This window comes from Acanthopagrus latus, chromosome 23, assembly GCF_904848185.1.
Source record: "Acanthopagrus latus isolate v.2019 chromosome 23, fAcaLat1.1, whole genome shotgun sequence".
NCBI classification, from domain to species: domain Eukaryota; kingdom Metazoa; phylum Chordata; class Actinopteri; order Spariformes; family Sparidae; genus Acanthopagrus; species Acanthopagrus latus.
This window is the reverse complement of record NC_051061.1, coordinates 20,848,715-20,875,768: the sequence shown is the minus strand read 5'-3', so window position 1 is coordinate 20,875,768 and position 27,054 is coordinate 20,848,715. Positions and strand designations below refer to the sequence as shown.

At 40.9% G+C, this 27,054-nt stretch overlaps 1 protein-coding gene across 2 annotated transcripts; it reads left to right on the top strand.

Annotated features, from left to right (window-relative positions):
• The first annotated feature begins 448 nt into the window (after nucleotides 1-448).
• pbx4 (pre-B-cell leukemia transcription factor 4) lies at nucleotides 449-25,325 on the top strand. 2 transcript variants are annotated; one of them, XM_037089796.1, is made up of 9 exons: nucleotides 449-1,249; nucleotides 3,605-3,718; nucleotides 5,244-5,317; nucleotides 18,282-18,526; nucleotides 19,501-19,691; nucleotides 19,850-19,985; nucleotides 20,339-20,495; nucleotides 22,719-22,805; nucleotides 23,931-25,325. In XM_037089796.1, exons 1-8 carry the CDS (start codon nucleotides 1,065-1,067, stop codon nucleotides 22,760-22,762), a joined length of 1,146 nt encoding a protein of 381 aa, XP_036945691.1. In that variant the 5' UTR covers nucleotides 449-1,064; the 3' UTR covers nucleotides 22,763-22,805; nucleotides 23,931-25,325. The 2 variants fall into 2 exon arrangements, with proteins under 2 accessions (XP_036945691.1, XP_036945692.1); XM_037089797.1 differs by lacking the exon at nucleotides 3,605-3,718 and having other exon boundaries at nucleotides 452-1,249.
• Nucleotides 25,326-27,054: the final 1,729 nt, after the last annotated feature.

The window sequence follows — 27,054 nt, the reverse complement described above, 5'->3', positions numbered from 1 at the left end:
TAAAATATATTTCTAAAATATATGTACAATCACAGGCACCAGAGATATTATTACACAACATTTCATTAGCTCAAACAACACACTGTCGTAATCACTTAGATTTAAAACTAAACATTTACTGCAAAGTTTCGTTTAGAAATCTATTATATTAAATAGGTGACCTCACCTGATATTAATGAGGGGAAAAAAATGCTATAACCTATTATAAGAGGACAAGCGATGCTGATGACGTAAGGAGACATTCATTTGTTAGGGCTGTGGATCTTGTCACACCTGGAGGGATAATGCAGTCCAGGGTTTGAACCATTATCTCGTAGGAATTACTTTTGTGCATTTTTGCCAAGCGTATTCCAGATAATAAAGAAATGTATCTGCATCCGTAGCTCCCCTCCCTCCCTCCCTCCTTTCCTCTCTGGTAGTCTGCTGGTTAAACCACCCGTAAGCTCTCAGTCTGTGGTGATACGAGTTCAATGGTCAACGCGACGCGCACCGCTCGCGCAGCCCAGAACATCCCACATACTCGCGCGACATCAATAACAATGGCAAACCGTAGTCTGTTTTGGTAGGAGAAATCTGATTGGAGCTAGACGGTCCGAAAGCTTAGTCCCCGTGTTCACGTCTTATTTCTTTTTTTTCTTTAGATTTGGCGAGTTTTCATTTGAGCACAGAAGTGTTCGTCTATTGTTGTATTTTTTCGTTTTTACATTTCTTTTTGAAAATGTGCGAGGCGCTGTTGGCAAGCTCACACAGTCTGTGCATGTGTGTCCCTGCTGCTCTTCTGCTGGGCTACAGCTACTAACCTAGCTGCTTTTCACTCGGCGCTTAGCTAACGCTAGCCTGGCCGCGTTTATTGACTTGAGGGGAAAAACCACAAGCGAATGTAAAGCGTGTTCGTACGATCCGTTTTATGACAATAGTCCTTTATTATTTTCTAATCGTTGCAGTCGGGTACGGTAAGAAGTATTGTATGATTTGTCGTAGAAGATACTTTGCTGGCTAGCTAACAGGCTAGCTATTTGTGTGTATTCTTCGACTGAGGAAAACGGCGAGTTTTCTTTGAAAGTATGGATGACCAGACCAGGATGATGACGGGTCTCACCGGACTCGGTGGACTACAACAAGCCGATGTCGGTGACCCAGACTCGGTTAGAAAACAGCAGTCCCTCGGTCAGCCTCAACAAGACATAGGGGATATCCTACAGCAAATAATGGCCATCACCGACGAAAGCCTGGACGAAGCACAGGCCAGGTAAGACAGGCGAAGAGCCATTTTCCACACAAGACAGCTAAGCTAAAGTGCGCTGTGTGTTTCTTATTTTTTTGCTAAAGGACTCAAGCGTGTAACTGAAACGCTCGCGAAAGGTAATGCGTAATTGCAACATTAATGTAACTTCAAGTTAAAATGTAATCTGCTGCTTAAACAATCCATTTAGTCACAGAATAACTTGTCCACCCACATTACAGTGCTGTTGTAGTTCGAAAGGAGGTTCTTTGTTTCTTCAAAACGCGCTTAATTGTGAGCATTAGTTTGTAAACATTCTCACTTGGCTGAGATTTGGCGATAAAGTTGATCCTAATTGGTTTTCCAATGAAGTGTGAAATTAAGAAGTTTCAACTTCCTACTGAGTCTGTCAATGGTAGATGTATATGATGCACGTAATCACTTGCCTTTCACTGTAGCTGTATGCACGATTTAAACAATAGTTTCATTAGATTACAGCTGTAGAGTCAAATAAACCCTGAATTTAAAAAAAAAACAAAAACAAAAAAACAACTAACCTTGCACACTCAAAGTTGTGTTATTTTTCCATTGGCTTATAGGACAATACAAAGTTGGTGACTTAAATGTCCATTTTGCACCAAAACTATCAAGACATAAGTCAACAACATACAAAATGCTTCATAAGTGCCTTGCAGTACGTGTTTTAAGTTGCTTGAGTCAGAGCTATATGAATGAAATTGGATCCTCTGGTCATGTTGCCAAAGCTTTCAAAATATTACTTAGCAGACTGTGCCAAATTAGATTTGCCTAATTATAACAACATGTATCTGAAATGCTGCTCCACATCAAATGAGTGTCAATAACACTGGTCATTGAAATGCAAATGAGTGGATACATTAAGGTAATGGTAAAGATTACTCAATTGTCCCACGCATCAGCCCAGTGCTGTCTGTGATGACAGGAATCATTCATTCATATGACTTGTCACTCCATGTATGTGTTGGAGGTATTTGTATGTTTATTATAGGGAGTATGCACTGCAGTGAGCAACTGACCCGCACTCATTTGCCATGTGGCTTAAGGAGCATAAGGTCAGTTTCAGATGAAGCGTCAGTATTTTCAACAATAGACAACCGTCCACTGCAAGACTGTGGCCACAGTGTGATGTGTCATTAGCTAGTGATTTTCCACCCAACATTTGACCACCTGGTTCTCTTAATTAATTCACTCCTCTTTCACTCCCTCCCTCCCTGGTGTTCATCCTTTTCATTGTGTGCTGGGTGCAATCAATTCTCCTATAATGTGTACGCGAGTGCAGCTGTCCGCAAATCGAGTTTCTATTAATGAGATGGTGGTGAGGGGGAGGGATGATGCTATACCAGCAGCCTATGAACACTGGGATATTATATTTTTTCAGTACAAGTTTGAGGACTTAATCAGGGCATTATTTCACAGACAGATGCAAATATTTCTACTCTGTGATATTTCCTGTATACCTATATATTTTTTTTTTCCTTTTGCAGTCTTTATTTTCCCTTGTTATTGATTTGAACTGACCATTTACTCAGGTTGTACTGTTATGAATCAAATAATGTGAATTCCAATTCTTTGATTTAAAGGGCCAATTATAGTCTAGGAAATCATGCGGCAGGCCTAATATTAGATGTTAACAGGCTATTCTGAAAAACCAATTAAAGGTGTGGCTGCCTCGGAAGTGCCAGAGGTGTCCTTGCTATATGCTTGTATTGATCTAAACTCCCACTCAGAGCATGTCCTCATCATGCCATATATGTGCAGGATTGATACTAAAAAGAGACGAGCAATAGCCAGTGTACTATCTACTTGAAACAAATGTGTGACACGTGCAGCTCAAATCCTTGGTGCTGTCTATAGTATGTATGTTATTAATACAGCCAATTCTGATGATAAAACCTCATTTTCTTAACATTATTTCTTATACACTAACTGACAGACTACCTCGCATGACATGTGGTATCATTATGGTGTTTGATAATTTGCTTCTAAGGTTTACTTCAGGTTCCGGCTGAAACATAACCAGACTTAAAGACTAAACGCAGTCTGTTATTACAAAAACACGTTGGCTAATACACAGAATTTGCTTTGACTTAGGATGTAAAGTCGTTATCAACATCATACTTAACCCGGATCAAGTTTCCCACCCACACATCAATCTTTTCCCCGGTCATTATCCACAAATTAATGTGTGAGGTGGCTCCTGTGTGAGCTTGACGCCCCTGTCGTGCAGGGTGGCAGTGTGTTGGGATGGGGAGTGGTCAGGGCAGCGCAAGAACTTGGTGTTGCAGAGTACACTTCCTGCGCACCATCCGCCCTCATCCTCTCACCCTGTCGCCATATGTTCAGATGCTGGCCAGAGGACTCGCCGGCGCATTGGGGTGGATCAGACGACCCCACAGAGGGAGGGAGAGCAGGGGGGGGCATGGCAGGGGGTGGCCTGCCACTCAACTTCCAGCACAGGTCAGTACAGGACCGCATGAGCACCTCCTTCTCCCCCTCCTGCTCATACCCTCCATGCTGAAGGCAGCCCTCCCCCCAACTCAAATCCAGCAGTGACAGATTTGGTGGACAAAATGACATATTTAATGCTAGAGACATAACTCTTTACATCATACTGCCTGAATATTCTCACAGAAAGGCAGTCTTTCGTGGCATAAACAGTAGGCGCAGTATTTTGTCGTCCCCATAGTCCCCTCATTAATACTGCAGTGGACATTCACAACTGGAATTGGTGTTGCGGTCAGGTGTAGCCAAATCATATTCATCTGTGGTTGTTTTTACTGTGTTGTTGCAAAAGAAATGCTTTATTTTAGGGTGATCTTCGGGTTTTTCTTGTTATATGTTTTTCAATTCATGCTCATCAGAAACGGAGGCCTCATGCTGGTTTTGCTTTTGTTTTTCACCAGTAATGTAAAGTTTATGTTAAACCAATTACATACTTGAATGGTTGTTGCCACTTGTTTTTGCAAACAATGATACCTGTTGTGATTTGTGAAACTCACCACAGAACAATTCGAATGCTTGTGTTAACTCGATGTGTTGGTGTAGTCATTAAAAATACAGGGGGTGTACACAATTACTAAAACCTTTTTACAAGATGATGAAATATTACAACAGCACTGCAAACCATAGCTGCACAGTAACCAGAAAGTTAAGAAAGACATCTCCTACAATCTCAACAATCACTGGACAGTATGACCTACAGTGGTTTGAATTAGAAGAATAAAAAGAAAGAAGGCGACATCTGCACATCTGTATGTGCTCAACTACCATTGCACTCTGATGTGTGCACTTTCAGTACAGTAGGTAACATTAGAGACTATAGTGTCGAGTCATGTAGGGCTGCATTAGGATGGGGGCTACAGCATTCCAGGCGTACAAGTTCTAAAACTGGAGCAAGCTGTATGGGTGTGTGGATGTGTGTTGGGAAGAAATTTTGTTGCTGAGGTGTTCTGATTTGATTATGGTGAAATGTAGAAGTTTTGCCTTTTCTCCTTTAATTGCTATTAGTCTGATTTGCAATAAAAAGAACATCTGATTAAATTAAAATTGCAACTTAATCCTAATCCTCTCTATCAACTCACCATCTACTTACATGGAACGATTCTTTCTGTAAGAGGTAGAAATTAGATTACTGTGTATTAAATCTGGAATCTGGCACTCGGTAATGATGACCTTGAGGTTTGGCATCATTACCTGTCCCACAGTGCAAAGCATCCAAATGACAACATTACTCTTGCTAGTTCAGATTGATGCATCATGGATGTTTCTGCACTGACAAAGGCATTTGGCTAGTGGAAATGCCTTTAAATAACGTGGCTCTGCTCTGCTGTGTTGCACTACACTCTTGAAATGCTATATGCATAATACATACAGTTCCTCTATCTGTTTTATGGGGGAGCACATGGAATGACTTGAGATGGAGGTCTGTTTATCGTAATCCTCCTCGCTCTCTCCCTCTCTTATTCCCTCTTCTCTCTTACAGGAAGCATGCCCTGAACTGTCACAGAATGAAGCCAGCCCTTTTCAGCGTTCTCTGCGAGATCAAAGAGAAGACGGGTGAGTTTCTACTTCACTCGTTTTCTTTGTGTTCTCCAGTCTGCATAGGTTGTAACCTCGTGCTAAGATGTACTGTGCCTTTGCTCCAGTTTTTGTGGGACCAAGTTACTTTTTTATTGGCCTTGCAGAGAACTCTACTGATTGTATCTGTAGTAGAATTGATACAACTGCATGTATTGTGTATACTTTGGTTTACGATCATTCAATCAATAGGCTTTGCTGTTTGTTTTTTGGCAAAATAATTATAGAAACCTAACTTATTTTTGGCCACTGTCCAGACTACATACTGACTGGCTGAAACCAATCTTAGTGGATCTGTGCCTTTTGAAACTTGAGTCAGACAGCAGAACAGACTGTAGATCATGTGTACAACTTGGAATTCATATTCTTTTTACAATTTTGTTTAACATTTTGTCTCTGAGTACCTGAATGCATAAATATGCCCTGCTTTGCATTAATGTCAATTTTCGTGTCAAATGATGAACAGTAATATAACTAAATGTATGAATGGTGCAACCAACAGGCTTTAACTGTTGGTTTAATATCTCCGAAATATTTACTATAATATGGCCAGGGATGAACATATACTGATACAGCTATCACTACTACAAACTATCATATCAAAATCATTACATTAAAAAAATCAAACCTGATCTGACAGAAAATTATGCACAGCTAGTTGACAGCCAGCAGATATGGAAACTCCAGGGGTTATTGCTGTACAGTTAAAATGTTATGCTATTTCAGTACAAAGAGATGTTCTTTTCTCCCGCATTGTTAAAAAATCTACACAACACAGTGTAGTGTAAGTGTGGATTTGGAATAAATTGCTATGCACATCAATGCAGTACCTTGATGCAAAGGAACAAGACACCATTCCAACACTGTCTTAACAAATAATCATGCATTTCAAATACACATGTCTGATGGGAATTGTTGCCAAAGTAAATATCTCCGATTTGCTCTTACTTCTAAAATTATTCAAAGTAAACACGCTCCTTATTCTGATCTTGTTAGCTATTCGAGTCAGCTATCTAACAGATTCTAGTGTGGTTCAAGGGACCTGGGATGGATGGCAGATTGATGGTTATGGTAGTGTAAGTAAGGCGTGTTTTTTTTTTAATCCTCTCCCTCTGCTAGTCTCTCTACGTTCTTGTCTTTCTCTGTGCTTTTCTTGCTTTCACTTGCCTTGTGTATCTTCTAACAGCAAAACCTCTGTTGTTCAAATACAATTTGAAAATGCTGCACTGCTGCCTGTTGTGGCCCTCTGTCAATAATGTATTATTGCTCTCCAGTGATTGGACAAAAGTAAAGGCTAGGCTTGAGTGAGTGGGGCAGGGTACACTGTTTCCCAGGCAACCAGTGGTCTTATTTACCCTAATGCCATTCACTTTGATTTTCACATTTAGTCTCCCAGCAAACTAGAGAAGAGGGTCTGTGAGTATGCGTACAGTAAGCTGAGCAGAATAACAGACAAGGCACAGAGGGAGGTTAACAATAGATTAATGCTGGAGGTGACTATGCCAGCCATGAGATATAGAGATTTTTGGCTTTGCCTCTACTGTGCTGGCCATCTGCCACGTAGTGCCCTCCTAACTGCTCTGTGTACCTGCTTTGGCATTTCTTTGCAACTCCATCAGACCCCCTACAGGCCCCATTATGTGCCTCTGGAATGTGAATTGACTTCTCTTCAGTGCAGCTTGTAGAAGACCCAATCAGTAGTCTTCTAGTATCTCCACAGATTTTCTGCAGTATTTTTTACTAACAAACATGCACTTGTGTTGGCAAACCCACATACACACTCTCTTTTCCTTGCACACATACGCACACAGCGAAAAGGGATAAAAGCAAACTCGGTCTTGGGTCTACTCCTACTGCCTCGGTCTTGTCCTCTCCCCCTCCCTCTCTATGCCTCGCTCCCATTCTTGAAAGAGAAGACTTGCTCTGAACTCGGGGCTTTGATATGGTAATGTAATGGTGGTGGTGGAGGAGGGGAGGTGGGGTGTGGGGGATGGGAGGTGAATTCCTCTGAGTGCTGCAGTTGGTTAGATTGTTTTCATTGTAAAGGAAATGTTCTGCGCTAATGCCAGTACCCCCCTCCCATCGCCACCACCTCACCCCCCCCCCTAATTTTACAACAGTGCCTGCGTTGTCCTGAGCTCTCACATTAAACATGACCTCCATCTGCGTGAAATTTGATTCTTGTTAATACTTTATTAAAGATGCACTCCAAAAAAGAAATTAAAGCACTTGGAGAGAGACAGGAAATGATCAAAGTTGAGAGCCAGTGAGTGGCTTTGCTTCAACTCAGTTCTGTTCTCCCTCGCTCTCATGGGTATTTGCTGTAAAAATAGCTCTTGGTGCAATGGGACAGCTTATGCCAAAATCTCTCACAAGCCACTGCAGTTACTCTCAGAAGTTTTTCATTTAGTTTGGGCATGTTTGAGGCAATTCGCCTTACTTTTATGCATTCCTTGTGCTTTACACATGACAACAGTGAAACTGTCATTCACTCTGTTCTGTCACCCTGCTCAAGTTCCGCTTTTACAAGCATGAACAGTTACTGCTGTTTATTTTTGGATGGGTTTTAATGAAAATAAAAATAGTTAGTCTCGCAGAAATAAAGCTATACAGTTTTGTTGTTTTAGCTTGTGTGTATTTCTCTGCTACAATTGGACATGTTCACACATCAACACCTGCCGCTCATCTTGATAAGCTGTCTGACAAACAACTCTTTGGGATAATGCCACTATTTGGCAGTGTAGAAATGGTGGCATACTGGCCAGCATCTTACCCAGCTAAGACTAAAATGTTCACCTCTGTTGCCAAAGGTAATATGTCACCATTTTTGTCAATAATATACATATATCTGTATTTGACCAATCACAATTAGGCCATGTATCCTTCAGCAACAACATGAGCACCCTGATGGCCTGTAGCCAGTGTGGCGATAACTTGAGCCACAGTATTGCTCTGCTAGGTGCCCAATTTTTCCAGAGTCCTAACAATGTGTCTGGGGCTCTGGTTATTTGCTCTCTGCCTCTGCCATAGACGCACTACCTTCTGTCTGTATTTTCTTAACAGCATCTGGGTGAGCTTTTTTTTAGTGCTGATATATTGCCTGATTCTTCAAATAATGAGTTAAGTATTTGGTTGTAAATAGACCAGCTGGGTCATGTTTGTTTAATTTGACAAGTATTTATCTTATGTTGGAAGGAGGTGTCTTATTTTCTTAAACCATCTATGAGCGCCAAAATCTCAGACACTGCCAGTAGAGCCAGCAGCTTTTAGCCAGTATGTTGGCAAAGCGACTAAAAGTCAACCCATCATCACACCGTATTAATGTTTAGAAAAGTTTGGTAAATGGTGAGACAAACTCTGTAAACTTAGGTTTTTTAGTGCTACTTCTCATAACATTTAATATGCGGTCTTCTCCCATTTAGTTATGATAGCTTATCAATTGATGTATAAAGGACACAGTCAAACAGGATTTTTACAAAATTGTTATAGTAGATGTTACCTTCTCATGAATATAATTAAGTGATGAATAAGTTGAGCTTTTTTATATGTTGCACTGTAACCACATGCCCTTTTTGAAGAGCAACTGAACTATTAAATGTATGTTAAATCAGCTTATTGGGGTTGTAATGTTTTTGCAAACCATGTTCGGTCCTCAAATTATTACCATACCTGGGTATTCACAGCATTCAAGTTGTCTATATGCATTACAACACCATTTCAGCAGCCAAATGGCCCCAATTATCTGTTAATTGAATTACAGCATGATTGCAGTTGTTAAAACACCAAAACAAAACAACACTATTAAGGGTCACACATAGTTGCCATGTGTTTATTCAAAGCCAGAAAACAACACATCACAAGCCTTGAGAAATCTCATTTGAATTTACTTTGCATGAAAGTTGAAACCAAATCGTCATGCAGTGAGTTGGTAGCACACAGTGAGAAAGAATACGGCATTACATGATTGATTTCGATTTTTGTATTCCAACGACTTTGACTGAGTGCAGAACATGAAGTCCAGAGAATCACATGTATCATTAAAATAACGTAATTATTATTAGTTTTCAAAAAGCCCAATTTGGAACAGAGCCCTAAAATTTTATGAGTTGTTATGACCCTGTTGGATGTCTTTTTATTATATTTTTATGAGGGGAGGCATACAGTGCCGTTTAAGCCAAAAGTAGTAACAAGATAAAAATAGCTTCTGGCCAAAATTCAAATTATTATTAATTTAGGCTATGAAACCTGCGTTTTCAGTTTTACTCTAACTTGAAACTGTATTGAGAATATGCCATCCACCTTTGTACAGTCGCAACAACTTCTCGCTTGGGTTTTGATGTAAAAAGTCTATTTACACTTACTATGCAGTGGTGCTGTATTATCTCATTGGCTTTTTCAGCAATCTCTGTTCTGTTTTGTGGTGTCCTGCCACTCAATCGCTTTTTTTTTTCTATCCCTGCTCCTTTGCAGGAGGGAATGAAAAAAGATAGAGTGTGTGTTGGGGGGGGGGGGGTGCAGGAGTGATACAGGGAGATTGATGAGGCAGTAAGAGCAGGAGTAATTACTCGGTGTCCATTCCCCAAGCCAGATTGGCAGACGGCTAATATCACACAGACCCCTGGCCCTGACAGACACACCACCGCCCCCCACCCCCAACTCAAACTGGGGAGGCAGAGAGCACCCCAACCTTCAGCCTAGGCCTAATGGTGTGTGGGCCAACTGATTTCCCCATGTGGCATTATTCCTGTAGGAACTGGCCTTCTGTATATTGACAAGGGAAACTGCCGTCTTGAGTGTGCTGTAGGATGAGAAAAGCTCAGTGGAATTGCTCACCTTTTAAAGCCCCTTTCACACATATGCTGTTTCCCGTACTCAAGCTGTATGGATGTGTGAACACAAATGTCCGAATCAGGTGGCCTTGGTATCAAACAGTCTTTACCCCATTGGCTTCCTCGTACAGAGTCTGTCTAAAGTCTGACTGACCTCATGTGTGAATGGAACAGGTCATTGTCAGGAGAATTCACTGTGAAATGATGATGATGATGATGATGATGATGTGAAAAAAAGTGTAGCTGTTAATTACTCTTCTGCTTGCTTGTATTTTCCTTTTTAGTTTTTTGTTAATATTACAGATAAATCCAAATGAATGTAGTATTAAAATATAAGTATAAACAGTCCTCCTACTTGCCCTCCTCATGCATGTTCTATCTGAGCGCCACCCAAACCAAACAGTATTTCCAGTAGGTGAGAAAACTTGTTTTGTGCTGCAATTGTGAAACTTTGGTACTGATTCTCCAGATGTCATCTGGAGTTGATATGTGAAAATGGCTAAGACTGCTGCAATATGATCTTGGCCAACATTTTAGGGGCATCAAGGAAGTTGGATATGGAAGACTATAAAGAGTATAAAAGTATCTTCTAGTTGATAAGAATTAACAGCATGGATTGGGCTGATTAATAGTTATATTAGGACAAATGGCCACTCTTGGATTTTTTTGTCTAATCCAATTTGCCAAACACAATTTACACTTGATGTCAGAACACTAGGTTTATTGGAAGAGGACTTGAGAACATGTCTGTTGATCTAGAATGTGCCTATTTGCCTAATATTTGGGGCTCTGGATGTGACTTTTAAAAATTAAAACCAAGATAACGTTACACAAAAAATGACATTAAATTGATTAAGTTGCGTCAAGCGTCAGAGGGGTTATTTATTACATTAAAAGGGTCAACCAATAAGTGGGCACACAACGTCTGGTGAGACACACTGCTGAACTGATATTGGCCAGTGACACAGTAGACAAGGAACCCTGTTTTTCAAACTTGAGACATACTTTGAATTTCCAAAAATGTATACCCAACAACAAGAAACCTGGAAATATTGAGTGACCCATCAGTAATGGCCGAGGATCACCCACAGGGCCGACTCCTACCTCTTCATTTCATCTACCCTCCCTCTCAGCATTTCTATGCCTCTCACACTGCTTTTAGGCTTTGCTCTTAAAGGAAGCCAGCGTCTCTTTAATTAAAGATATGTAAATGTGGTCTCAGCTGGATTGCATTAGTTTGGTGGCAGTGGGATGGGAGAGTGTTGGAGCCTAGCTCCTAATCCTGACTAATTAAGGATTAATTACAATTGATGGGAGCCCTCCACCCCTCGGCATTAATGCACATTGCTGTCTCAGACTGTATGTTTATATATTTCACACCATGTCATAAATGCGGAGGAGAGATGGAAACATCAGGGCTGGTGAAGGGGGGGTTACCCCGAGATTAGCAGGATGCATTAGGCCATTACAGACACCAGGAAGCTCATGGTCTTTTTAATCTTGTTGTGCAGTATAGCTAGATGGTTTGATGCAGTTGTACTGTTTGCTAATCCACAATATATCCATGTTCTGGGAGGGTGATAGTTTGTGTTTCCATTAGTTTGTCATATCTGTACTCATTTATTTCTGCTCAAGTTTGCAAGGCCAATTTAGGCTACCCTCCTGTTAAACCACTGGTAAATTGTCACCCTGACCAGCCAGACATGTTATCGGCATAGTGATTTTTATTCCTAACTGAACTGGTACATCGGACCTGTGCAGACTAACCATGTAGCCTCAGCTCTCTCTGGCACCATCTGACTGTGTCATAATGCTTGTTCACTTGTTATAAATGGGCACTGCTCTTCTGATCTATCGCTTAATTGCCACCTAATTTGCATAACAGTGCAAATTAACGACCTCTCAAATGAGCGTTCATTTTTCACAAAGTCTTTAGGAGCTCCTTAAGAGTCTGTGCTAATGAGCACAGGAGGCAGCTGGCCTGATGAGAGTTGACTGGGGGAAGATCCTAGCAGTGCTTTAACAAGCCTCCTGCTTAGGTGCTCTTCGTCATCCTCTTCTTCCTCCTGTGACATTTCGAATTCTTTCTTCCATGTCTCTGCGTCTTTCTGTGTGCAGAACTGTACTAGACTAGGGATATCATGTTAGAGATTTAGTCACAGCTGCTAAACAGTGCTTAATATATAGTATAACACTATTCATTTAAGTGCTTGTGCCATGTTGACACTAAAGTATTATCTTAGAAATATTTGGTTTTGCACAGGAACCCAAATTAACAGAGGAGTATGTGGTCTGTTGCTAGTTTATTTTGCAAATTGGGTCATGTTTGGTCAGATTACTGACCACTGGCTAGAAGGAAACACCAGTATACTCTCTGTAACTCAAGTTCTGTTTATTCAGTGCAAGTCATGCTATCTGGATGGGATTGTGAGGAAAATATAATTTAAATGCATTCACTATTAGTCATGTTTTAAATTCAGTTGAGTTCTCATTTTGATATGTTTAGAGGGACTTGGTTCACACATGATTTATATTTTCACATATTATGGGCCCTTTCAGTGTAATATTTTGAAAGGAATATGCTTTTTATTTTTGAAGTATAGAAACCTGAAAAGATTTCCAGAGTATGCTTGTTGGGTGAAGTTTCAAATGGGGGAAAAAAAGATTCTTTTTATTTTTAGCATTTTTTTAAAATGGTGTATCTGTGCCGATCTTAGCTAAATTTGCATCACTGTACTGCTTATGGAAGTTGCTGATAATTGTATTTAAATGCAGCTAGCTCTCACTGATTAATATTTTTTTGCCTACTTATAGTAATGGCTCGTTAAAAAACTATTGGAATGGCTATCGTGGAAATACTAATTAATCTGGCAAAACTATGCATATAGATAATAGGCATGGGGAAAAGACATTGTAGCGCATTGTGTTTTTTTTGTCACATATCTGTGAAGATTAAGTGACACCACCCACTGATCATTAGTGTGTGTGTGAGTGTGAGAGAGAGAGACAGTATGTTTGTGTGTGACCATTCAAGGGGGGTACACGTAGTCATCACTCGGGTGTCCAAGCCTCTCTCTTTAGTTAATTAAGGGCTGATTAATGATGTGTTGGACTGAAGTGTTGTGTTTGCCCAAGGTGTGAGTTCTCCAATTCACACCTTAATCAGACCACACTGTGTTTACTCAGAATGCTTACCTCTCTTTGTGTGTGTGTGTGTGTGTGTGTGTGTGTGTGTGTGTGTGTGTGTGTGTGTGTGTGCATGTGCGTGTGCGTGTGCGTGTGCGTGTGTGTGTGTGTGTCAGAGTAGGGGGCTGCGTGCAACAGGACTCTAGTGAACTACCCAAACAGATGCTGATTAGCTTGAGCTGCTTAAAGTAGGAATGGGCATATGGATTAGACTCATTAAGTTGACTATCCTCAACAAAAACACCCTTTTAGAAGAATTGGGTACATACTTTTTATGTTGTCTTTGAAATAGAAATTTACCTTTTCCCAATATCCATTTGGCAAAAAGCCCATCAGGGAAATTATTCATTTTTAATACCATATTCTACAACTTGCCCACAGCAACATTTTATACACCCCAAGCCTCTTGTCAAGCAACCCATATTCTATGAAAATGGCCTGTTAAATCAAAAAGCTATAGGCACAGAGGAACTTGTTTCTAAAAGTTGACATTAATAAATTATTACAACATGATATTGTAAAGACATTGCCATTGGCATGAAAGTTCCTGCTCAGATTGCTAAAGACTAAAAGTCATTATATGAGCACATGTGATTTTCACAGACTTTATTGGATGACTAACTACACATAATGAAGGTGAAGTTTGTATTTCATTGCGTGGATTTAAAGGTCAAGGACTTAGACGGAAACTGCTCTTTCCCTCCCGAAAGCCACTCATCACTGTTTTTTTCTTCATACTGCAAGTCAGACTCAAACAAAAAGGTCAGATATGGTCTTGTCAGGTTTTGATTTTGTCAATTTTTTCTCATGCTATATTAAATGAGACCTGAGAACCAAATTCAACCTGGTGAGTTGTAGGGAACCACCCTCAGTGTCATGCAAAGTTCGGAAAGGTCTTCTTCTTAATATAGGCTTTATTCCTAAGGCTGAAAATCTGTGTTTAAAAACAAGTAAGAATAGTTAGGTATTAGATTGGCCCAAGCTATTGTTTTCTGTAGCATGATTTCTATTGCCCTTGCACTATTTTATAACCTGCAAACAGTTTTAAAACAGGGGTTTACCTGTCATACTTCCAGAACTGCAGTTGGGATTTGTTTTTGCAGTTTTTGTAGGGAAATTTACATATTCATGTAGCATATTTTCATTGTGAAAATCATCTTTCTATGGCCCATTCCTCTTTATCTGAATTCTCTGTCAGTAATGAAAGGAAAAACTGATGTTTTCACAGTCCTAGCTTTTCACTCTTTCTGGCTCGTTCGCTCTCTGGCACGTCTGTACTCTGGCTTGTGTATATTTCTGTAGCCTCTCTCTCTTCTCTCTCTCTCTCTCTCTCGCTCTCTCTCTCTCTGTCTCCTCCTCTCTCGCACACATATCTTCTCCTGTGACTCCTTTTTTCAATTCTCCTTGGTTCTCCTTCTACCCTCTCTCTCTCCTTACCTTTTTTCCCCCTTTTTTTCCTTCTCTATCCTTCTCTCTCTCCCGCTCTCTTGCTCTCTCCCAGTGAAAGGCTGAGAATACCCAAGGGAGCTGATGCAATTAAAATGCTAATCCTGTCTGTCTACAGAGAGAGGGAGAGGGGGGGCTGACAGCATGAGGGATTGCGGCTCACATGGAGAACTCGACTGAAATGGAGAACAGAGGGAGGGGGGGCACTGGGGGAGGTGGGTGGGGGTGCGCTGAAAGGGAGAGGGGGAGGGGATGTGTGTTGGGGGGAGACAGAGTGAAAAAGGGGATGCTAGCGAGGGAAAAGACAGACAAGGATAAAGCTTGTGTTGTGAGCTGAGCAATGATATACTGACTGCGTTTAAGTCTTATCTATTCCTATGTGCGGAAGGCATTACAGTTAATGTACAGCACCACACTATTGGTTAGGTTGTTCACCCTTACCTGCACCACTTCATATATTGTGTGTTGTGACTGCACAGCACACCGTTTTCCACATTGGGTGTGCAGAAATGAGAATGATTATGTATGCAGTGAAAGCCCAGCTGGATACCCTGAATATTTCATAGTATGTGTTGCTCGCTCCGTCTCTCAATGCCACACAGCCTGGCTAGGGTGGTAACGTGTGCATAATGGTATGATTTCTAAGAGCTGGATGTAGGCCTTAAGCCCTTCCTATTTATAAAAAAAAAAGGAAAAAAAAGTGATTTAAGTATCATTACTTACAGCACTTTGAGTTTTAGTCTCTGAGTAACAGAACCAGCCCAGTGGCAATGATGGGAGCCCGTTGATCAAAAGGAAATGCTGCTTAGATTTTGGATTCGAGCAGTGAGCCAAGCTCAGGTTTTTTCTTTTTATTATCCTGTTTTATATTTTTCAGTCTCATGGTTGTTTTGCTGGTGGAGGACTTTTAGACTCTGCCCCCATGGAACTCGGCCTTTTTTTGTGCAGTATCTTAACTCATCTCAACAGCTGCTATAATACTACTAGGCCACTAGACTGTGTGTGAGTGCAATTGTGGGTAATCACAGCTTAATTGGAGTAATTAGGGGAATGTAGGGGCATTAGGCTACAGCTGGGGGCCATAATGAGGAGTGGGGGCAAAAGGGAGGGGGAAGAGGTGAGAGGCTTCAAGAGCCACAGTTGCCCTCTTTACTATAGGTCAGTTTTATGTGAATGGACAGTGAAGTCACCACACAACTAAATAAAATCAGAGTTGTCTGTGTCAGGATGTGCTAGATTTTTATTATCGAAGTACATACACAACTTGATCTACCCTCAGAAGTTAAACAAAGTATCCAAACAATCGCATAGATTAGACATAGATTCAACAGGTACAAAACAAATACTTCTGGTCCTTGATCACTGAATTATCTACAGGCTATCTGGCTTGGAAGTGTAGAGATCGTTAGTGAATGAAAGGAAAGAAAAAGAGGAGGGAAAGAGATGGGCGAATCAGGGTCATTAGTTCAGGCGGCTGGGTCTACTGCATTCCTGAGCCCTGAGATGGGGGAGCAGCAGAGCAGGAATGTGCCTTGGAGAGAGAGGAGACCTAAGCAGAAGGAAAGAAAAAGGCAAGAAGGAACAAGAAAAAAGGGGGGAGAGGGAAAGTTGGACGCTTTTGCTACGAGAGGCCTTAAATGGTGGAACAGACTCATTTATCAAATGAAGTTTAAAAAAGCAAAAACCGGTCTGCACCATAGCACTTGGACACTTTAACGGTTTTGTCCTCATTTCTTTCACATCTGTTAGCTCTACAGTACAGCTCTACTCATTTGTTAGCCGTGACTGCTCCATGGCTACAAACTTGTTTTTCAGCATGACTCTCTACGGGTAAACTTTGACAACAACTTAAAGACTCAAATGATTGTTTAAGTTGTGCTAATAATGAGTGAGATAATGTACCCCCAATCTTTCATGATGAGCTTTGACTAACTTGCATAATCCTCAAAGAGGACAAGCGCCTAACCCAGTTTCCACTGGGATTAATCTTGTCATCCATATTGTTAGTGTCTGTCTTCTTCAGAATCCTGTCTGGTTTCATCGCTTTTCAGATTGGCTTTTACCTCATTAATTAAGTCTCTGGTGACAAAGATCAACATATATGTTGATTTAGTGCTTTTTATTTGTGACTGAAACAATATTTTACTATTATTGCACATTTTAACATGGACTGATCGCTGTATTAGTATTTAAACTTTCCACCGATAACTTCCTAATTTTCATAATGTAGATATCTTAATGCGCAAACTTAAGCTTTTCTGCCCAGCAAGTGGAAATGTGTTCAAGGCCGGTAACTAACAATTACATTGCAGATTAATATCTAGATTAAATTCAAGAGCCATATCTAGATCAAATTTAAGAGCCACAGTTAATTAAATTAGATTTGATTAAATTTTGTGAAGTTGGAAAAAAAAAAAGTGTTTAAGTGTATAACGTCTTTAAAGTCGCTGACCCTCAGTCCACATCTCAAAGATATTCATTTCAGGTAATACAAAACAAAGATCCTACACTTTTGCAAAAAATGACCAAGTGAATGTTGCTTGAAAATTAACTGGGGAACAATCAATTTATCAACGTAGTTGGTGTTTGATTTTGTGTCGCTTGGGTCATTGATTTCTCAACTAATCTTTCAATCTCTGATAGTGTGCAGTTTGAATTAAAATCACTTTGAAAATAAACGGTGTAAAGGTAACATTGGTGATGTAGTAATAGTGTGTTTCATATCTCATTATTTTGATTCACACTATTAGTAACTCATGTCCCCAAGACACTGTACTAAGATACCAAGTTTCTTCTCTTACTTTCTGAAGTTGAGTGATTGAGAAGCAAAAGGGGCAAGAGAAAATTTAGTTAAGTGTTAAAAGCTTCAGGCTCTGAAGAATAGATGGTTGTCTGTACTTAAAACTTTTCAGTAACAGAGTGGTATCTGTAAGGGAGTGTGTATGTGTGTGTATGTGTGAAAGAGAGAGAGAGAGATGAGAGCATGGCTTTGGGCTGACAGAGGTCCTGGTATAATGCAGTAGTGGGGAGCAGCAACTGATAACTATACTTATGGCCACTGGGGCTCATAGTGACAGCACATGCACTCCCATTACTGGTCCCATGCCTCATGCCCTTATCTCTGGCAGTCTGCCACAGAGGGACCACACTGCCCTCTGCTGTTGATTTAGAGGAAGTTCAGGCTCATTGAGAATTCAGCCAGGCGCTCATAGCAATGACTCAGGGGAGAAACTTGACTGGGTTTTGACAGGGCTGCACTTCTTTGAATTTTAGCAGTGATAAAGCGTCTTCCTATGCACCTCCACACTATTACCCTTCTCCTTGAAAGGAAATGTGTAGTCTTTCAGTTTGCAAAAACTTTTTAACCAACAGGTTTGCTCAGGCTAAGAAAAGTGGTCTGGCTTGGCCAGCCTCTTTCCCTTAACAGATAAATACTAGCCATGCCATCCTAACTCCACTACTTTCTCTCTTCTCCTGTCTAGTGCTGAGTATACGAGGCGTGCAGGAGGAGGACCCCCCAGATCCCCAGATCATGCGATTGGACAACATGCTGCTAGCAGAGGGTGTGTCGGGACCAGAAAAGGGTGGAGGATCGGCTGCAGCGGCTGCAGCTGCAGCAGCAGCAGGGGGCTCGCCCACCGACAGTAGCATTGAACACTCGGACTACAGAGCCAAGCTTGCCCAGATCCGCCAGATCTATCACTCTGAGCTGGAAAAATACGAACAGGTGTGTGCAGAGCAGATGTTAATGCTTGATCATGTACTGTTATCCGCAAATAATAACATGTTCTGTTACAATAAATGCCGGTCAGTCTGGTAACAATCATCCTGTGCTAAATAAAGGCAATTAGTAAACTTTTGTTCTGTTAGAATGTGTACCAGGAACAGTGGTGGATAAAGATGGTGTCTTCATTATAAGTAAAAGTATAAAGTTACTAATTGGTATAAACAGGCGTTGAGATGGTGTTCTCTGAGGGACCACAATACCAAATATTGTATGTCTTAGGTCTGCATTCTTTGATTATGGTCTTCAGCTCTGCATACTCCTGGTTCTTAATGGCACTGATCCTCTCTTAACTGATGTTTAACTGATTTAGTTTGAGAACCATCGCTGTAGACTGTATCATTTATCAAATGATACTATCCTTCTCGGTACCCGTCAGCAATTGTCTGGCAACAAGTCAACCTCTGGGGGCCACGGCCAATGTTTCAGGGCCCACGATGTAGACAGCAAATATCAAGATAATGGATATCTGGACTAAGACTTCTTCTTTCTTGCCTCATTTTTTTTAAGCTAATCTTTATAAAAAGATATTTGTTAATGAAGGCGTGAATAATCTTATTACAAGCTATATTGTTGCCAGACAATTGTCTGGAATATAATCTCAGAAACAAACAGCAATGTGTTCCACTTCTCTTGCTTCACATGGATGTTTAACTGCATTCAACAAATCTCCGCTCTAACATGATTGGTCAACACTGCTCAATGAAATACGCTTCTGATACCAAAGTCTTGCCTATAGATTGTGCGTTAATTTACACGTGTGTATCTATATGTATATAAGGGATCCAATTATAGCAGCATCAGACAGCTGAGGCCTACATATCATCAAAACTATGTCAGGGCACTGGACAGAATCTTTTTTTCTCTCTTTACAGTAGCATTCAACTCCTGTCTGTCTCTCTCTCTCCTTGGTCCAGGCATGCAGCGAGTTCACCAACCATGTAATGAACCTGCTGAGAGAGCAGTCTCGCACACGGCCCATCTCTCCCAAAGAGATTGAGCGCATGGTGGCCATCATCCACCGCAAGTTCAGCTCCATTCAGATGCAGCTCAAACAGAGCACCTGCGAGGCCGTCATGATTCTGCGTTCACGCTTCCTTGATGCCAGGTCTGTCTGAGTGTGTCTAGCTTGAATTATTACTGTCTAGGATTGTGTTAGATGACTGGTAATTTTCTTGAAGGCTGAAGGGATCAGAGCATGTTGACAATGTTGACAGCTATGTACATTCCAAGCATGTTGGTCATTATCTCTTCTCTGTGTGACAGACGTAAAAGGCGCAACTTCAACAAGCAAGCCACAGAGGTGCTGAACGAGTATTTCTACTCCCACCTGTCCAACCCTTACCCCAGTGAGGAAGCCAAGGAGGAACTGGCCAAAAAGTGTGGGATCACTGTGTCTCAGGTGAGAGGCTAACACCATTTTTAACCATAAATTCAAGTACACTGTAGCTGTTGTCTTTTTAGAGAACCATGTGTCTGTTTTACTCAACTTAACTCAACTTTATTTATAAAGCACTTTAAGCAGCCATAGCTGGGACAGAGTGCTGTACATAAATAGGAAATAGGATCAGTTTCACATACATGCATTCATACATGTGTTATAGCTGTATATGTTTGTAAATGAGCTTTAATCAATTTTTTATATAAGTATATATCATTCCTTTTTTAGCCGAGATACAGCAAGGATTCTGTGACAGCTAAATTAAAGTGAAGGAAACAATGCATTCGAATATCTGACATTCATCTGTCCCTCAGGTCTCTAATTGGTTTGGCAACAAGAGAATACGCTACAAGAAGAACATTGGTAAGTTCCAGGAGGAAGCGAACCTCTACGCAGTCAAAACAGCGGTGGATGCTGCCAACGTGTCTGCGCAGGCCAGCCAGGCTAACTCTCCCGCAACGCCCAACTCAGGTACCATATGCTCAATTTCATTTACTCTCAAACCCCACTTCTCATTTACAGGCTTCAGTTTTGCTACGTACCACACTTCAAATCATCCATTAATAGTTTTCAAGTTATTGGATTTTGCTGTGCAAGTTGCCACCTTGTTTGCATCTATCTTTTTTTTTTAAACCAAATATTCAACACAGCACATATTGATAACATAGAAACCCCAATTTGCCAAGAAAATGCTGAATGGATCAGTTAGGTGATCACTCGGATGTCCTCATGCGTTTACTCAGGTCCCTTCTTATGGATTCTAAGTACTCAGAATAAATCGGGAGCACTTTGGACAGCTGTGTTGATTGAAACTTTGGTACAAGCTAAACTTGAAGTTGTTTGTGAGAGCAAGGGTATTTTTATAAATAAGGTGTGACAAAACAATGGCATTTCTACAGCAACCTGCATTGACCAGAGCTGATGTCTTTCATGAATGAGAAAAAAAAATGGTAAAAGTTAACATAGTAAGAGGGAGCACAATGAGCTGACACTAAATGAATCAGGATGTCTTACTAAAGAAGGCATACATTTGTACCACAACACTTACAAGCCACGTCTTGAATCTGAGCATCACACAGTTGATCAAAACGGAGCATTCAGGCTTCCAACCAGAATTTTCTGATGTGGAGAGGGATTCAGATGTGGTTAAATGAGACCACAACATGAGGAATGAGCACTCGGTCTCCAATTCTGTCCCACCTGCCTTCACTGGGGATGACGGCCATCTATGAAGGGTGGAAACGAAAATTTACTTTTAGCTATTTGCAGCTGTAAAATGCTTGTTTGCACATATTGCAATTACATAGACATAGGTTTTTTTTGTTATTTTATTATCTATCTAGAACGCATTTCAGCTATTTTTTTCTGTGCAGCTGATGTGTGTGTGTATGCCGAGGAGACACCAGGCTTTTAGGCCTGTTAAATATTCCATTCAGAACAACATGGTTAAGAACACTGACCCTCATGTTGAAGCTGGGTCCAGTCAGTGTCCGTGACCAGTAGTGACCTTTTGACCCCATGGCACTGTGGTGGACCTGACTGGATATTGGCTATATATATTGCCTGCAGGGTCACCGGGGTCATACAGTTTGTCTCACACAGGCGACGCCTACCTCGGCCTGCATTCACTCAACGGGGAGGGTCTCAACATCGCCCCCTCTCTACAGTCGCAGGTATGCACTGAGGACAGCTGCAGAGTTGACCTCAATGCTGTTAACCCAGCCACCCAGAATCCCTGGATAGCTACCCTTAGCCTAGCTCCTTTGACCCCTCCTCAGATCCCGTCCTGACTTTACCTTTGACCCCATCAAATCCTCCCCCAGCACAAACAAACACAAGCTGACCCTTCTTTGCTCTGTACAACGAGCCCTGAGGAGCTTATAGCTTCACTCGAGAGGAGTAATGTCAGTTTGTTTTATTGCACATCCCTCAATAGTTACACGCTCACATAGTCCCTACTCATATTTACTTTACATGGTGTCAGACCTGGCACAGGTCTCTTGGACCCGTTGAGGGGCACGAGAGCCTCCGTCAAGGCTCAAATAGTTGTAAACATAAAGGTGGAATTTTTCCACCTTGGGATTTATTACTTAATAGTCAGTGTCTTTACTTCGCTGTTCTCCTGCACCTCTAAACCTTCTACAGCCTTCTGCTCTTTTAGTCTCCATTTTTCCCTCCCATACCTATCCTATCTCTCCATTTGTTCACCCCCTTGTGCACACCAAGAAGCAATTTTGTCAAACTGAACTGTCCATTGTGATTGTTGTCTGTTAATAGATGTGTACAGTTTATTCGTTCTGGAGGGATCCACAGATTTCTGCTGGTAGTCTAGGACTGAAACAAAGAAAGATATATTACTGTATTAATAAAAATGCAAGATAAGCTTTTGGCTTCAGCTGCAGTCTTTCATGGGATTTAGAGCAGAAGTGGTTTTATGGGGAGTTGTGAAGTTGATGAGTGAGCCACAATGATTAGTGGTTCCGTTGCCTAAAAACAACTATTATTTAAATCGGAGAACTCACTAGCAGAAAAACAGACTGGCTCTGATGCATACAGTAGAGGTTTGTGGACACCACCACTCCTGTGTTTTAGCCTGTTGTCATTTAAGCTGATAGCATAACCATTTGTTTAGCTATCTAAATGTTGTTGCTGACATTTGTACTGAAACTTGTGGGTGTGTTTTGTCTGTGACAGGTGGATACCCTGCACCGTGCTACACACCTGACGGGCGGCTATGAGGAGCTGTCGGGTAGTGGCCTCTACACCCCTCATCGCCTGGATGTGAGTACCAAGCACAGGCTCCTTTTGTGGTGTAGGTGATGAATAGGATATGTTCAGATAAACCATAACCATAGTTGGAGATTTTTATGTAAAATGTCAAACTAGGATAGTGAGTGTCATATGCTGTACAGACTAAATAGCTCCTCGATCAAATTTGTGATATTGGGCTATATAAAGAAGATTATTGTGACTTGCTTTTGTTTCTTTCCTGTCATGAGAACCAGCAAGCACTGGTTTTGCATGTCAGGACAAATTTCATCATTTTTTTTATGTTACTCATAAAAATAGTTTTACATTTTAATGATTATAATTCAGTCAGATGAAAACTGTAAGTGCACGTTGAAATACAGTCATTGAAATGCTGTTGAAAACAGGTTAACGTGACGTAGATGTCCAAAACTTTTTAACCGCAACATTTAGATGACTTCGACTTGCAGATCACCAAATCAGTGTTTCCTGGGATGTTACAAGCAGTTTCTTGTGAAAGTATTTCCAAAGAGAATTTAATTTCAGGAATGTCATACTTGATGCTGAAATAACTGTGCTTACATGCACAGTAACCACCCTACAGTGGAAATTTTCAAGTAAGCCGATTTCTTAAACATCACAAGATCAAGGAGCTGGGTGTAGAGGATGAGGAAAAATTGATTCTCCCAGCTATATTTTTTCCAGAGAAAGCAAATTTATCTTTATGTTACATATGCACATAGCAAAGTAGGAAAGCAATCTAAAGTCACAGCGGAGCAGGTGGATAAAATGAAAGATCATTTAAAAATGAAGGGAAGGGACTTCATTCCAGTGATGCATCCTCTTATTTGTGCAATTCTTTCCAAAGTTTGGCTAAAAATAAAGGTAGGAACCTGCTTCTAAAATGTGATTACACTGGTATGCACCTGAATTATCTGATCTTCTTCCTTACACGGAAAAAAACGCCACGTTTAATTGGCTACCATCATGTTTTAACAGATAAGTAGTTCATAGAATGAAAATCATTTTGTCTGCATCCTCTAAGCCATCTTGAGGCTGCATCATTTGGCTTGTAAGCACAAATAGAGCTGATTTAGACTACTAATTATAAAACTCCTTCTTCATGCAAAATACACTCTCTTCCCTGACTGTCTGCAGGCTAACAGCTGGCAGGACACCACCAACCCCCCCTCGGTCACCTCCCCTCCTGGTCCTCCTGGCAGCGTCCACTCCGACACCTCCAACTGATTCGGTGGCTCTCCCTGCCATCACTTCATTCCCACTGCAGTCTGCTTTGACTACCATCCTCTGTCCTCATTTTTCACTACTCCCTCGTCTCTCAACTAGACAGCCACACAAGGCTGTACTCGCATTTCATAAACACACACTGTGCTGGAACACAGGACAGCCGAACAGTAGTTAGGAGGAGTTCTCCCTCCGCCCCACAGCTCCACTTCAATGCTAGAAGCTCCTTTAACTTGGAATAAAAGAGGGATGGAGCTTCCCGATGCTGAGACAGATAGCAAACATCTTTACTATCAAGGACTTTTTGAAAACCACTGACCCAGCTGTGTAGATGATCATGATGTCTGTACATTATGTGTATATGCACGTTAACTTCACACAGTACTCACACAGCTTGTCCATGTGCTGTTGACCTCTGCACTCGACCCTTTGCTTTGGAAAACTGTGTGTGATTGCCTGTATCTGTTGAAGCCTTGGCATTTGACAGCCAAACTGTTGATACGGATCACCATGGAGCTCTGCTCACCTTGCTCGTACCAAAGTGCTGCCCCAGTAGTTGTCAACACAGCTGTTCCTCCGAGACCACCCTCTGCCAACTCAACTCAACACAACACAAGACGATGTTGTATCTTCCAGACCTTTATAGCTTGATGTTTCATTCTGTTGGAGATTTCAAAGTACTTGAGATATGCACAAATGTGCATCACCCCTTCCTCCATAACACACACCTCACAACTTTTCAGTCGTTTTCATTGTGAGCTGACATAAAAAGATGTGTCAAGCACAAAAGTTAGCATCCTCGTTATGGGTGTCTCTACCTGTATTAAGGGTAGTTAAGGGGATCACTGTTCTAAACCAGACAGGACAGGTGATAATAGGGCTGGTGAGAAGAGGAGGAAAGGGCAGAGAGGGGAAGAATATCTTTGGTTGAGTGGATGTGACTAATAGCCCTTTTTGTTGCTAACCAATAGAGGGTGTTAGTAGATGGCTTTTAGACTTAACTTCTTGCTTTCTGTCTACTAGTTTATTTGATTGTAGGCTATTTTCTAATGCTGTTTCACCAAGAATGCACCAGCCACCACCAAAAATGAGCTCAATAAAGCATCTAAATGACGTTAGGAGAAGGTCGGAGAGATTGTGGGGCACTGATGTGTTATTGGGACAAATGTGACATGAAATTTAGAAACGTGACTGTCTTCCATGCATGTAGGACTTCTAGGCGTGATATTATTGTTTTCATTTAACTTTCCAAGTTTTTAGCTTCGTTTTTATTAACAAAAAAAATAAAGGGTATAATTATTACAGTCAGACCAAAAAGGAAAAAGTGCATCATGTATTGCTATGATGTGTGTCTCTGTGTGGGCGTGTGTACAGTGTTCTTGGGATGTCTTAGTCAAACTGGCTGGTGCCCTCTGACCTTTGTAAGCATTATAGAGACTGGGTGCTTCCACCAGCCAATGACACACCAGGTGGGGTTCAGCTGAGATCTCCTCCCCATCTTGAAACATTTAAGCTTGTGAGCCCGAGGCAACACACTACAACCTTCTGTTGTACCAAAACCAAAAATACCACATTCAGCAATGTAATAATGCTACTCTGTGTCTCGCTAAAGTTGGTGCACAGCCACCTTTTCAGTTCGAGGAGAGGAGGGAATTATATTTGTATCTGTGTCTCTCTGTGTGGTGTTGTCATGCCTCAAGTTGATTTGATTTTTTTGGGGTTTTTTGTTGTGGGGCGTCATGGGAGGGAGGGAGGGAGGGTGGGTGGAGTGAGGACTGTCATATCACACCTGTATTTTGATTGTGAGCATAGAAGGTATGCTCTCCCCTTTACCTGTATTTGAATACCTTCTGGTAAAACCACAACTAATTTGTTTTATTGTTCTATGGCCAATTGGGCAAGGGCTTCTCTCTCTCCTCTGTTACCAAAAAAGAGGCAGCACTGGGTGTAGTAAAACTCTTAACTCGTGTTTAAGACAAAACCTGCAACGTTTTTTGGGATTTTTCATTTTTTTGGAACTATTTTATACATTAACTGTTATGTGAATAACAAAGCATTTTTGATAGTAAGGTAAAGCCTTATGAAGATTTAAGTGTCAGTCAAGACTCTGTTGAATCATATGTTACAGAACAAAACTTGAGCTTATAAGCTGGTCACATGTGATATCCCACATCTAATTACTGGTTTTGTTACTCATCGCAGTTCATACAACTGTATCCTAATGAATAACGTTATCACCACACCAAATTATCATCCTCCCCCTTTTTCTACCTGTTGTAATGGATGTCACTGTACAGTTTGTGTAATGTTTCAGTATTTTATTTTTTTTTCTTTTATAAACTTTGATGTTTGGTTGAGATGCCAATTTTATTTGGCCTTTGTGTCACAGGATTCATGATAACTCTGTATCTATTTTGAATATTATTTAGGTCTTTTGTTACATAACCGGGAGGCAACGTAAGGTTTACAGGTTTGACATTTGGTGCTGTGGGAAGATTATTGTATGATTGAGGTTCTCCAGTGGACAGGATTTGGTGTTTTTTGCGTTATAGATCGATTCTCTTTCAGTTTCTACTTTTTTCCACGCTTAGAAATCTTTTTTTTTTTTGTTCACTGCTTAAATTATTCAATTAAACTAGAGATGTAGAGTGGCAAAATGAGTTTTGAAATATTTTTACAGTTACATGGGCATTTGTTAACTAAATCTGTGTTGCTAAATGTAAAAGGTGCAGATGTTGCCCCTTTAGTGGAAAGTTACTCCCAGAGACTTTAAGCTGTGATGAACTGGCTAGATTTTTGTTATGCTGGCAGCACATTTGTTTACATCTGAGTTCAATACAAGTGATATGAGAGAAATTCTGTGACCAATACACGGCGACTTAATTTGAAACTGTTAATTCTTGTAAAGCAAGGAGTGTTACAGAAAGAGAGGCAGAGCTCCACATTAAAGCAGATGGTTCACACTTTGCTCCTGTCATGCACCACTCGCCTCAAAAATAATGAGTACAGCAAAAATATTCAATAACAGAACTTAATT